Source organism: Cherax quadricarinatus, chromosome 44 (genome assembly GCF_038502225.1).
Source record: "Cherax quadricarinatus isolate ZL_2023a chromosome 44, ASM3850222v1, whole genome shotgun sequence".
NCBI lineage: Eukaryota > Metazoa > Arthropoda > Malacostraca > Decapoda > Parastacidae > Cherax > Cherax quadricarinatus.
The window spans coordinates 17,421,155-17,434,826 of NC_091335.1; the positions used below are offsets into that span (position 1 = coordinate 17,421,155).

The 13,672-nt window shown below is 39.4% G+C and overlaps 1 protein-coding gene across 4 annotated transcripts in view; it reads left to right on the plus strand.

Moving 5' to 3' along the window:
* Drp1 (dynamin related protein 1) overlaps positions 1–10,530 on the plus strand; it is a 137,253-nt gene extending 126,723 nt beyond the window's left edge. For all 4 annotated transcript variants that reach the window (XM_070094146.1, XM_070094147.1, XM_070094150.1 and 1 more), the window contains one exon: positions 4,243–10,530. In XM_070094146.1, coding sequence (XP_069950247.1) covers positions 4,243–4,299 — 57 coding nt within the window. In that variant the 3' untranslated portion in view covers positions 4,300–10,530. The remainder of the gene's footprint in view (positions 1–4,242) is intronic.
* Positions 10,531–13,672: the final 3,142 nt, after the last annotated feature.

Genomic DNA, 13,672 nt, shown 5'->3' on the forward strand with positions numbered 1-13,672 from the left:
CTAGTCGACAAAAATCATAACTATTTCGCTAGAACTCCATTTTTTCTATCGAATGAGTACAAGAAACCACCAATTTACTGATTTCAACTATCCAATACAGTGGTCAGAATTTAGCAATTTTGCCAATTTCACACAAATTTCAAAAGATGCCAATTTCCAAATAGGGTCCAGAATAAACAAGAAAGACATTCCTGGCACTAAAATAACATTTCCTCTGTTCATTAGTCACATCCCCACGCCCCTCTTACATTCTTTTGCTTTCCACTTTGAATTTTTATTCTTACAAAAAATAGAAGATTTACTGTTATGCAGACTACTGCATTAGTGTATAAATGTTATAAATAATATTGGCGCACTTGTGAAAGAATATTAGACTCACCAGTTGACGTGTATTCGATGCTTAGCATGATTTGTTTACTTTTGAACTTTGGTAAAAATCGAACATTTCTGCTACTTTGAGCTCAATTTCAATGTACTTTTCGTTGTAAAACCAGTCAAAATCGTCTCAATTTCTGTAATATGTCTTCCATTCTATACAATGAGACCAGGAAAACTAGAATACAATAATAAATACCATACGAAAATACAGTGCAAAGTCGCTGTTTTAATCCAAAAACACGGTCAAAGTTTTTTTTTTCCTCATTACGCACTGTGTGCTGCAGGATTGTTTTTATACTGTGCACACTGACCACATAGACCCATTCTTTCATATGTAGGCCTACCAGCTTTCTCTCACTAGATTTGAAGGCGCTAGAATTTATGAGTACTAGTACGTCAAGGACCCTGATGCGTAAGCCGTACTAGTACGGCCGAAACCCTGAAAGGGTTGACAAAAAATACATTTTATAGGGAATAACTATAGTTTTACATACAAAAGACAATGAGAAATAAATACAGTGGTCCCCCAGTTCACGAAGTCATCGGTAACTGATAAATCCGGTATCCGAAGCGTTATATCGCAAAAAATTTGCCTCGGTTCCCGTTACAAAATCCGGTACGCGATACGATTCGTACGAGACGTGTCCACATGTGGCCTGAACTGCCCCGTGTGTACCAATGTTTACAAGTCAGCCAGTGTGTGCGCATCTAAGGATACATTCGGTACATTCCATATTATCACTGTTTCTGGTGCTTGTTTCTGCGAAATAAGTCACCATGGGCCCCAAGAAAGCTTCTAGTGCCAACCCTTCGAGACCAAGAGTGCTAATGACTATTGAAATGAAGAAAGAGATAATTGCAAAGTATGAAAGTGGAGTGCGTGTGTCGGACCTGGCCAAGTTGTATAGTAAATCCCAATCAACCATCTCAACTATAGTGAGCAGGAAAACGGCAATCAAGGAAGCTGTTCTTGCAAAAGGTGCAACTGTGATTACAAAACAGCGATCGCAAGTGTTAGAAAATGTTGAGAGACTGTTACTGGTGTGGATAAATGAAAAACAGATAGCTGGAGATAGCATCTCTTAAGCGCTCATTTGTGAAAAGGCTAGGCAGTGGCATGAGGATTTAATTAGAAAAATGCCTGCAACTAGTGGTGATGTGAGTGAATTTAAGGCCAGCAAAGGTTGGCTTGAAAGATTTAAGAATCGTAGTGGCATACATAGTGTGATTAGGCATGGTGAGGCTGGTCCTAGTGGCATTGAAAGAAGAAGGGAAGTAACCCCAGAAAAGGACTTGCTACCTCAAGTCCTAATGGAGGGGGATTCCCCTTCTAAACATTAAAAACTTCGACACTCCTCTCCTCCCATCCCATCAGTCATCACCAGATCTTCATTAAAGGTAAGTGTCAATTATTCTATTGTGATTACTGTATTGTTATTGTGATTATTCTATTGCATTAAACTTAATGTTTCATGTGGTAAAAGTTTTTTTTTCATACTTTTGGGTGTCTTGCACGGATTAATTTAATTTCCATTATTGCACTTAGGAGTCTGTGGAGACAAAGAACTTTGTCCTTGGAGGCAGAGAGGGGAATGTATGAGAGTATAGTTTTACCAACGCTCTTAAATGGGTGATGAATGTTGCAGTGAGGAGAAGGCTGGAGGCAGTGGAGATGTCATGTGTGAGGGCAATGTGTGGTGTGAATATAATGCAGAGAATTCGTAGTTTGGAAGTTAGGAGGAGGTGCGGGATTACCAAAACTGTTGTCCAGAGGGCTGAGGAAGGGTTGTTGAGGTGGTTCGAGCATGTAGAGAGAATGGAGCGAAACAGAATGACTTCAAGAGTGTATCAGTCTGTAGTGGAAGGAAGGCGGGGTAGGGGTCGGCCTAGGAAAGGTTGGAGGGAGGGGGTAAAGGAGGTTTTGTGTGCGGGGGGCTTGGACTTCCAGCAGGCATGCATGAGTGTGTTTGATAGGAGTGAGTGGAGACAAATGGTTTTTAATACTTTTTAATACTTGACATGCTGTTGGAGTGTGAGCAAAGTAACATTTATGAAGGGATTCAGGGAAACCGGCAGGCCGGACTTGAGTCCTGGAGATGGGAAGTACAGTGCCTGCACTCTGAAGGAGGGGTGTTAATGTTGCAGTTTAAAAACTGTAGTGTAAAGCACCCTTCTGGCAAGACAGTGATGGAGTGAATGATAGTGAAAGTTTTTATTTTTCGGGCCACCCTGCCTTGGTGGGAATCGGCCAGTGTGTTAATAATAATAAAAAAAAATTTCTTATGGGGAAAATTGATTCGCTTTCTGATAATTTTGCTTTACAATGAGCTCTCGGGAACGGATTAATAACGTGAACCGGGGCTCCACTGTATAAAGTTCTAATGAAATGGATATATGAACATTTAGCATCACTCTTACCTTTATTGAACTCTTGTTGGCATATGGAAGACAGCGAGGAGGGGAGAGGGAGGAGAGGTTATCTCTACCACCATCACTACCACCTTCTACCACAATCTGCCATCCTCTACCTTTGTAGAAGGCGGTAGTGATATTTCTCCACGAAACTTTGAAACTCATTCCACTTTCGTACTTTGCTACGAGTTCATTCTTGAATTCTATTGCGTTTCTTGCCTTCTTTATCAAAGGTCTGGCACTCAGAACTTCCTTTGGGCCTGTGGCTTATTTAGCAGTCGCACTCAATAAACAAGCACAAAAAATCATGGATTATTACGAAATGCTTCGGACAAACGAGCAGGGTAATGCTCACTCGATGAGAAACAAAGCCAGACTGACTCAGAATGCGTGGGATGCTTTGTGTGGGTGCGGGCAGGTGGACACGTTTGGTATGGTGGACCACTGTCAGCTCGATGAAAACCTAGGTGATGAACGAAAACTGGGACAAAATTTTGACGAAGAGAGTTGTTGAAAACCAAATTCAACAAAAACCAGGGCAAATGAAAACTGAGGTTCCACTGTACTTTTCTTACAGTAGTTACAGACTCTCAAGGTGCATTACAGTTGATCCAAGGCTTTAATTTTTCCTATCTCTGCATCCTTTATATTCAGTGCTTTGTTGCATCTTCAACTAACAAACTTTTTTTTTTTTTTTTTATACTGGGTCCTTTGACATTCTGGTGTTTGAAGCCATGAATTTGTAGATGCCTCAGCATATTGCGTAGCTCAGGCCCTACCATCCTGCTGCAGGAGGTTGCTCTTTACCAAGTGCAGCATTTTCCAGTACTATTCCAGTGTCTTAATTGGTATAAGTGTATTTTGATCAGTTTTAATCAAATCGCACTTGCATATATGGCCACTGATTTCAAGTGTCATAATGGCATTCTTATAACTGCACATAGGATGTAAGAGACTTGTATTCTGAGAAAAGCCCACTATTCCTCTGTGAGATTTGTCAGGTCATGCTGACAGTTAAACAAATATATCTTGGATTATCTTGTTTATAAAAAGAGCATGTAGACTTCATCTCCAACCTCTCCTTCAATACCTTGATGCCCCTAGTCTGGCTGCCCTCCTCTTGGAAAGCACAATAATACTTCTTTATAACACTGCCTTCTTTTGCACTTACGCTCCCCCTCCTCAATTGTTCCTTACTGTCAGCTTTCCTTGTAATGCACAGATGAATAAGTTAAACTGATTTAGTGCTCTATCATGAACACTAATAATAATAGTAATTATGGCTGTGCATTTTGTGAGTAGTGACTCCTGTGATAAAAAAAATTGTTACTAGATTTGCAGTTACCTGAACATGCATTTTTCATACAGTAATGGAAAGATGAATGAGTATTTTCAGGTAATAGTAGGTATGCAAAATGAGAAAGCTAATATAGTATCATTTTCTTTTTATAGGCTCTCCAGAATGCAAATGTCATCATTGGAGAGATAAGAGAAACCCATATGTGGTAGAGCAGACTTTAACAATGAACCTGTTCTTCCAACCACTTAAAATATTCATAAGGATAGAGCATCTACCACCTGTACTTATTTTCTTTTTTTCTGGATGCTAAGAAATTTATTATACAGTTGTTTCATGAAATTTTCTAAAGGGAAAATTCCTTTTATGCACCTTAAATGGTTCACTCTTTCTATCTGGCATTGTATTTTAATTTTTACCTTTGGGGAAAAAATCTTGCCTCTTACAAGAAATGTCATGTTCCATATATTAATATTTGTACTGAGGCAAAGGGCTAAAATTTCTAGCATTTTTATAAATGGCTCTAATTTTTACTCTGATTCAGCAATAGCTTTAGTCATGCATTCATTGAAGTATTACATAAAAATTTAATTACTCTTTGATTTTTTTTTAATTTTAAAATAAGGAAAAAGGATTGCCAGATATGCAAGACTGTATATACACTAGACGGAATGAACACTAGATCTGCAGAATGTGTACATATGTTTGACAAAGAGCACCAGATCTGCAGTGTTTAAGCTTTATACTGTACATTTATGGGTAATTTATTTGAAGTATTTTATGACTTAAGAGTTTAATACAATGTCAGTAGCAAGTCAACCTGTTAATGAAGCTTCTTATACAGTTTGTTGTCCTGTATAGTGTTAAACCCATGTGGGTCATCAGTGAGAGGAGTGATGGAAACTCGATTCTTTGTCCACTAATTGCAAAATAGTCATGGAACTTACAAGGATTCCTAGTTTATGCATAAGAACATAAGGAAGGAGAAGCACTGCAGCAGGCCTACTGGCCCATGCAAGGCAGGTCCAAGTCATCTACCAGCTTAAGCCACGGACCTAACCTAGTCAGATCCAGGTCACATCCACTTAACCCTTAAATGGTCCAAACGTACGTACGTGTGTGTGTGTGTGATGGATTTATGAAGGATGTGGTTAATCATAGAATTGATGAGGGAAAAAAGGTGAGTGGTGCGTTGAGGTATATGTGGAGTCAAAAAACATTATCTATGGAGGCAAAGAAGGGAATGTATGAAAGTATAGTAGTACCAACACTCTTATATGGATGTGAAGCTTGGGTGGTAAATGCAGCAGCGAGGAGACGGTTGGAGGCAGTGGAGATGTCCTGGTGTAAATATTATGCAGAAAATTCGGAGTGTGGAAATTAGGAGAAGGTGTGGAGTTAATAAAAGCATTAGTCAGAGGGCAGAAGAGGGGTTGTTGAGGTGGTTTGGTCATTTAGAGAGAATGGATCAAAGTAGAATGACATGGAAAGCATATAAATCTATAGGGGAAGGAAGGCGGGGTAGGGGTCGTCCTCGAAAGGGTTGGAGAGAGGGGGTAAAGGAGGTTTTGTGGGCAAGGGGCTTGGACTTCCAGCAAGCGTGCGTGAGCGTGTTAGATAGGAGTGAATGGAGACGAATGGTACTTGGGACCTGACGATCTGTTGGAGTGTGAGCAGGGTAATATTTAGTGAAGGGATTCAGGGAAACCGGTTATTTTCATATAGTCGGACTTGAGTCCTGGAAATGGGAAGTACAATGCCTGCACTATAAAGGAGGGGTTTGGGATATTGGCAGTTTGGAGGGATATGTTGTGTATCTTTATATGTGTATGCTTCTAAACTGTTGTATTCTGAGCACCTCTGCAAAAACAGTGATAATGTGCGAGTGTGGTGAAAGTGTTGAATGATGATGAAAGTATTTTCTTTTTGGGGATTTTCTTTCTTTTTTGGGTCACCCTGCCTCGGTGGGAGACGGCCGACTTGTTGAAATAAATATATAAATTATATATATATATATATATATATATATATATATATATATATATATATATATATATATATATATATATATATATATATATATATATATATATGTGTGTGTAAAGATTACTAAAAAGAATAAGAAGAAAATTGTCAAAGTGGGAAGTCTGAATGTGCATGGATGTTGTGCAAATGATAAGAAAGAGATGATTGTGGATGTTATGAATGAGAAGAAGCTTGATGTCCTGGCTTTAAGTGAAACAAAGCTGAAGGGGGTGGGAGAGTTTCAATGGAGAGGAATAAATGGGATTAGGTCAGGGGTTTCAAATAGAGTTAGATTATTATTATATTATAATCATGGGGAAAGCGCTCAACCCGGAGGATTATACAGCGCCTGGGGGGGGGGATGTGGAAGGCATTCAGGCTTAATTCGGGGAACTGGAGCACGGATCCAATTCCCTAAATCAAGAGCCCCTCACCAACATCAAGGAACCTTCCTTGAGGGGTTCAAATAGAGTTAGAGCTCAAGAAGGAGTAGCAATAATGTTGAAGGATAAGCTATGGCAGGAAAAGAGGGACTATAAATGTATTAATTCAAGGATTATGTGGAGTAAAATAAAGATTGGATGTGAAAAGTGGGTTATAGTAAGTGTGTATGCACCTGGAGAAGAGAGAAGTGTAGAGGAGAGAGAGAGATTTTGGGAAATGTTGAGTGAATGCGTGGGGAGTTTTGAATCAAGTGTGAGAGTAATGGTGGTTGGGGATTTCAATGCTAAAGTGGGTAAAAATGTTATGGAGGGAGTAGTAGGTAAATTTGGGGTGCCAGGGGTAAATGTAAATGGGGAGCCTTTAATTGAGATATGTGTAGGAAGAGATTTGGTAATAAGTAATACATATTTTATGAAAAAGAGGATAAATAAATATACAAGGTATGATGTAGCACGTAATGAAAGTAGTTTGTTAGATTATTTTTGGTGGATAAAAGGTTGATGGGTAGGCTCCAGGATGTACATGTTTATAGAGGGGCAGCTGATATATCGGATCATTATTTAGTTGTAGCTACAGTTAGAGTAAGAGGTAGATGGGAAAAGAGGAAGGTGGCAACAAGTAAGCGGGAGGTGAAAGTGTATAAACTAAGGGAGGAGGAAGTTCGGGTGAGATATAAGCGACTATTGGCAGAAAGGTACTAAGTGGTCCCAGATTTTTTTAATACTGTGCACACCGAGTGTTAAGACCAATTCTATGCTGACCAGGCATCTCGGGCCAATCGTGCCAAATTTGTTGTCAGGAAAAATAAAACGTATATACATTTGGGTGCTACGCGAGTGAACGTATATATACGTTTGGACCGTTTAAGGGTTAAGGAAGGAGCACAGCATCAGACCAATTAGCACAAGCCAGTCAGGTCCAGCTCACACCCACTCATGTATTTAACCCATTTTTAATACTACACAACATTTTAGCTTCTATGATAGTACTCGGGAATTTGTTTGACTCATCCACAACTCTATTACTAAACCAATTCTTTCCTGAATCTGAATTTTTTGAACAATGAAGTAACTAAATCATGAAATGTTTTTTTATTCTGTCATGACAGTTTCCAGTAAAAAGATGCATTTATTAACATGATATTGTATTGTATGACCCTTGTAGGTTTAGTGCTTCTTGATTGTAATACTTAACATGATAGGGATTTTATTCTTTATATAAGATTTTTGCTTTTGTACGGAAGTAGAACACACACAGGTCCTTGTTTTGATGCTCTAGTGTTCAAAGGAAAGCTAGTCATATAAGAAAAGCTCAACACTCCCCAAATTTTAGATAGGAGTAGAAAGTGCTTTCCTAGTTCTGTATGTTATTTTATGTGAAAGGCAATACTGAAGCTATTATGAAACACACTTGGTGTTTAAGAAAAAGAAAAATTAAAGTTGTAAAATGAAGTTACAAATAAGGCTCCTTTTATCTTTCAGTTATTGTTGAGGTGGTATTGTCAGGACAGCAACCATGTTTGGGTTAATAAAAAAGATGTCATTTACATTCATGTCATTGTGAAATTATTGGGTTTAATAAATAACTTTGAAGATACCTGCAACAAAGGCAAGTCTCAAACACTTAAGAGATTTTTAAACCTTGCAACTGTAAATACAGTAATCATTATCAGTAGTAGTTGACAATGCTTCTAGTATAATATTAACTTGAATTTTCTAAATTCTCTAAAATGTAAAGTAATATTTTTGTTTCCACAGTAATGTACATCATTTAACATTGTACAGTAATTAGTTCTTTGGAGGATACCTGCAGCAAGGCATGAGATACATTTTTAGGAGTTGTGATTATAAACCAACATTATTATTATATGGGACACATTAAAGAAACTTATAAGACAGTGGTAAATTTTTTTTTGTGTGTAATTGTTTAAGCATTAATGTTTGAATGAAGATTAATATGAAGAATATACTTTATACAGAAATATAAACCTGCAAGTGAAATTAGTTATATTCATTCCATACACAAGAATATCATGAGTGCTGTGTATCATTGGTAAATTATACCAACAAATGTGTAAAAAAAAGACAATTTGTGGTTTATGACATTTATTAAAAAGACTTGGTCCACTAGGGACTTTATCAGTCCATTAATAAATTCCCTGATAGACAAAACGTATAACTAAATGTCTTAACCCTTAAACTGTCCAAACAGATTTACGTTCACATGCGAAGTGTTCCAAAAGTAGTTCTACAGTTTTTTTTTTTTACATATTTTCAAATACAGTATAACAAAAAAGTAGATCGTTTTTTTTTTTTACACATTTTCAAATAAAAAAATTACATTTTTTACATACTTTCAAATGTTGAAAAAACGTAGATCTACGTTTGGACAGTTTAAGGGTTAAACTGCATACTGTGTGTCATTCACATGAGTATTGTTTACAGCTAGTGTTTCATACATAAAGGTAAGGCATTTACTGTACGAAATGAGCATTGATAAATTTTGGTTACTGTAGGATCTCATTAGTGATTTAGGTTTTATCTTTGACTCCAATTGATGCCTTTACTACAAGATGTTGTACATACTCTTTGTAACTTACATGAGCCAAGTGAGAACTTGGCAAGTTATACTTCCTTTAAGGAGGGACTTAAAACAGTGAGTATAAATTCCACCTCAAAATGCTATATATGATACATAATGTAGTGAATATGGTATCTGTGTGTCAATGTACCATCTATGTTTAATTTTAGTGCAGGTCATAAAATCCAAATTAATAGAGTACAAAGATACAAATGTAGGTTTTTGGCTATCAAAATAGAGGTTTTACTTTAATATAATGATTGCTATTTTTACTTAAGATAAATATTGACTACCTACCTTTGTTTAATTTCTAATAACATCATTTAATTTATTAGAGTATGTCATCTTGAATGTCTCCCACATATATCAGTATGTTTGTTTCTAGACTTGTATATTCCCTCTGGTATGTTCCTATACCAATTGCTGTTTTCCAGCTTTCCACTTTATTCTGCTTGGTGGAAGAAGCACATCATATCTGCATGTATTTAGTCTTAAAATGTTTTCCTACTTGCTGCAGTATTGTTACATATATGACATAAGGACATACTGCATTATTTTCTACCTTTAAAAGGAACTAGGTCAGAAACTGGACAGGTTGTGATATATTGTACAATATCTTCATGGATGTTATAATGTTATATATTCTTGAGCTTTTATTTGTTTGTATTGTGAATAAAATTGTAAATAGTTTAATCATAAGAGATTGATATATTAAATGTCTTTATGTATTGTTACACTAGATTTTCAGGCCATCAGTCAAAATTGCACTTGTACATCATTTTAGAATAGGTCCTTCAGTTGTAGTTTTAGAAAGCTTTTAGCAAATAAAATCAGTCGAGCCCCTAAATTTAGTATGCTTCATTTAGCCAACATTTTTTACTGAAAGGTCTTGTAAATAGTTTGTTGTTAGTGAAGCCCATTTTATTTTTTTGCTCTGGTGCATGAAACCTATACTGAAAATCAACCCTAGTATTTTGTTCAAAATGTGCTCACGTTAGTTTCATGCTCAGTTTTTTCTGGTCATTCTTATGAACATTAATGAGGTTAAATCAATATTTAGAGATGGCCCCTGAAATGCAAAATGAACCTAAATCTGGAACATGATTTATTAAATAAACAGAATTTAACAGTACATATTTGCAGATTCATTATTTGTAAGGACTTAATCCCCACAAATCTTGTTGCTTGACTACAAAAAGTATGTTAAGGAAAATTAGTTTGTTAAAGTTAAAAATTTATCCATGCTCTCATACAACTATACTTTACCTTGCAAAGTTATGTTATTTTCTGGTTTCAGTGTAACTTTCAGGTGTTACATACATCTACACATTTTGTATATACAGCATTGAAGATATAAATAAAAATTAAAAAAAAAAAATTACTGTTGCCTGTAATCAATGTTTTTCTCATCCAATTTGTTACATGTCTTGGAAATCATACAAAGGATACAGGAATTCAGAATAACAAAATATTCAAAGTTTTCATTTACAAGGTGAAAAAAAATTCCTCATACCAGTGAGGAACTTTTTGATACAAAGAACTGGATCTCCCCTCTCCTTCCTTGAATCAAACCTGATACTATATTTAGCAGTTTTTTCTGAGCCATGAACATCATAATGGTAGTGGGAGAAGATTTAATACTCTGTACATAATACTAGGACATAATTCAATTTCTTGATTAATCCACCTCTTCAAGGGGGGCTCCTTGGCGTGGTGAAGAGGCTCTTGGTCTGAGGAATTAGCCCTGTCGGTCTTCTTCCTCAGACCGAACCTAATTACCCCCCATTCTCCCCTCCCCTATCCCATCCTCCCCATCCTCCCCTTTTTCCATTCCTCCTCCTCCTCCTCACCCCTCCCTTTTGCCCTTCCTCTTTTTAGCCTTCGTGATTTCTCCCACAGGCGCGCTAGTTCCTAGGTAGGGGAAAGGACACCGGGGTCGATCCCATTCCGTTGAGGTTTCTTGGCGGTGGCGTAGTTTGCCGTGGAATCTGGATTGCCTAGGGATGTCCCGATCCCTCTCCGGTATCCCGGAGTAGCTTTGGGTGTCTTTTGGGCGACGGGTGTATCTCTGGAAGCCACCTTTCGGATTCCGGGGGTGGTGGCTGAAGGAGGTATGCTTTGTGGCGGATATCCGGCCGCCCTCTCTTTTGTCCACCGAGGTAGCTCGGCAGATGTGAGGTTGCTATCCCGGATTGCTGGTTTACTGGCATGAAGGGTAGGGTATGGCACGGGTTCCATGCTGCATCTGCGCTACTAGCGGTGTCGAGTCCTCTTGGGCGCGGAGGGAGATTTCCGGCCCTTTCATTCCTCCTGGGAACTATTCCTCCCCGCTCCCCCCTTTTTTTATTCTTTTTTTTGTTTTTATTTTCTTTTCTTCTTTCTTTTTTTTTCTTAAAAACAAAAAGCAAAGGAGTAACCTAACCATGGCAGCCCTAGTCCATGAAACCACTACCCCCGGGCCCCTTCTTGATACCGCACCCCATTCTGACCCTGCCTTGTGTTTAGACCACTCTTCGGACACTCCTGATGCCCCTGTACCTCTTGCTGGTGCTGTTTCCTCACCCGCTTCAGGTACCGGGGCTTCGACTGACTCCTTCGATTTGTCTGAACTCCGCTCTCCTTTGACTATGCTTCCGGCTTCTCCCTCTACGGTACGGCAATTTTCAAATCGCCCACCCATTTCATGCCGGACCAACTCCGGTCCTACTCCTAAACGCCAACGTCAATCTCCTGATGATGCTCCGTCGTTACCTTCCCATTCTACTCGGAAACGACCGACACGTCAAGCACTCCCTCTCCACGCTCAGTTTCGGACCACACAATGGACTAAATTCTTTACTTTAAGACCAACTTCTTCTTCTGCCTACCTTTCTGACCATAGTATTGCCAAAGCGCTCCTGCGTCATGTTGGCAGAGATATTTCATTTCACGCTCTCAAGAGCGGTACGCGCATCGTCACTGTCCAGAATGCTACCCAAGCTCATGATCTTTCTCTCCTTTCGAATATCGATACTACTCCTATCACTATTGAAAAACATCTTTCTCTCAATTCTTGTAGTGGTACTGTCATTCTGCCCCATACCATAGTCCAACAGAATTTCCAGTCATGTGGCAATGACATTTTTGAACAGCTGGAACTCCAGGATCTCCCAATCCTCAAAGTAGACACTTATGTCCTTCCTGCCCGGGGGCGGAGACGTTACCCTTGCAATGTGGCTCGTTTAACTTTTGACAGCCGAGAACTCCCGTCCTCTGTATATGTCGCGGGACATCGGTTACAAGTTCGAAAGGTGATACCTACACCGCAACAATGTAGAAATTGCTGGCGTTTTGGTCACCCAGCGAAATATTGCAGATCTATGGCCGAATGCCCAGTCTGTGGTGCCGACAACCATTCTAATACATCTTGCAGTCAACCTCCATCTTGCCTTAATTGTAATGAAGCTCACCCTTCGTACTCCCGCCGTTGCCAGGTCTACTTAAATGAACGTGAAATCCGTTGCCTCAAAGAGGCAGAAGGTCTCCCTTATGCTATGGCAGTTACTCATCTCCGCCTCCAAGGGAGACTACCCCGTGTTTCTTATTCTCGTGTTTCCAAACGTCCCCCCACTTCTGGGGTCCCATCTTCTGCAGCCTCCTCTGTTGTTACCCCTCCCATAGCCATTACGGCATCTAATCCTTTTGCTGTCCTTGGCTCTGACGTCCCGACTACAACTCAGTCTGTTCTCACATCTTCGCGTCCTTCCTCACAAGCCCCAGTATCGACAAGACCTCGTACGACACCTAATACCAATCGCCCCTCTACTCAGAAGTCCAAAAAATCCACATTGCTCAAATCTTCTTTGCCCCTTCCTTCCCTTCTTCCACCTCCACACGTTACCTTTCCAGTCTCTGTACCTAGTTCTTCCCCTCTCTCTGGCTCTATTACAAGTGTGGAGATTCACCCTCCTCCTCGTACTATGCCTTCCACCCCCGTCCCCTCCCAAGTTTCTCCCTCTTCTGTCACCTCCCAGGTTTCTACCTCTTCTGTCCCCCCCCACACTTCATCTCCAGTCCCTTACACTTTTCCCTCCCCCTCTACTTTGGTACAGTCCACTACTGTCTCAATCTTTACTCACCCTCCTCCTCCTATCTCCAATATGGTTTCCCATACATCTTTGAATTCAGAAACACTTGAAGCCATTTCAGAATATATTGCAGAGACTAAACCTTCAATGGACACTGATTCACTTCCTGTTCCTTCTCTTCCCTCTCCTCCATCTTCACAACCCCATTCTTCGCAACGCTCCGTTCCTTCGCTACTTGAACATCTTCCAATGCCACCACACGTTGACTTTTCTAACCCCTCTAGTCCGTAGGTGCCTTTACCTACAGATTCCTGATATTTTCTTCATCGCCAATCATGGCCTATTTACAGTGGAATATCCGCGGCCTCAGGGGTAATCGGGGTGAGCTTCAGATGTTGCTTTCCAGGTTTTCCCCTGTTGGTGCTTGCTTACAAGAACCAAAATTACACTCGGCTGTTTTCCAACCTAT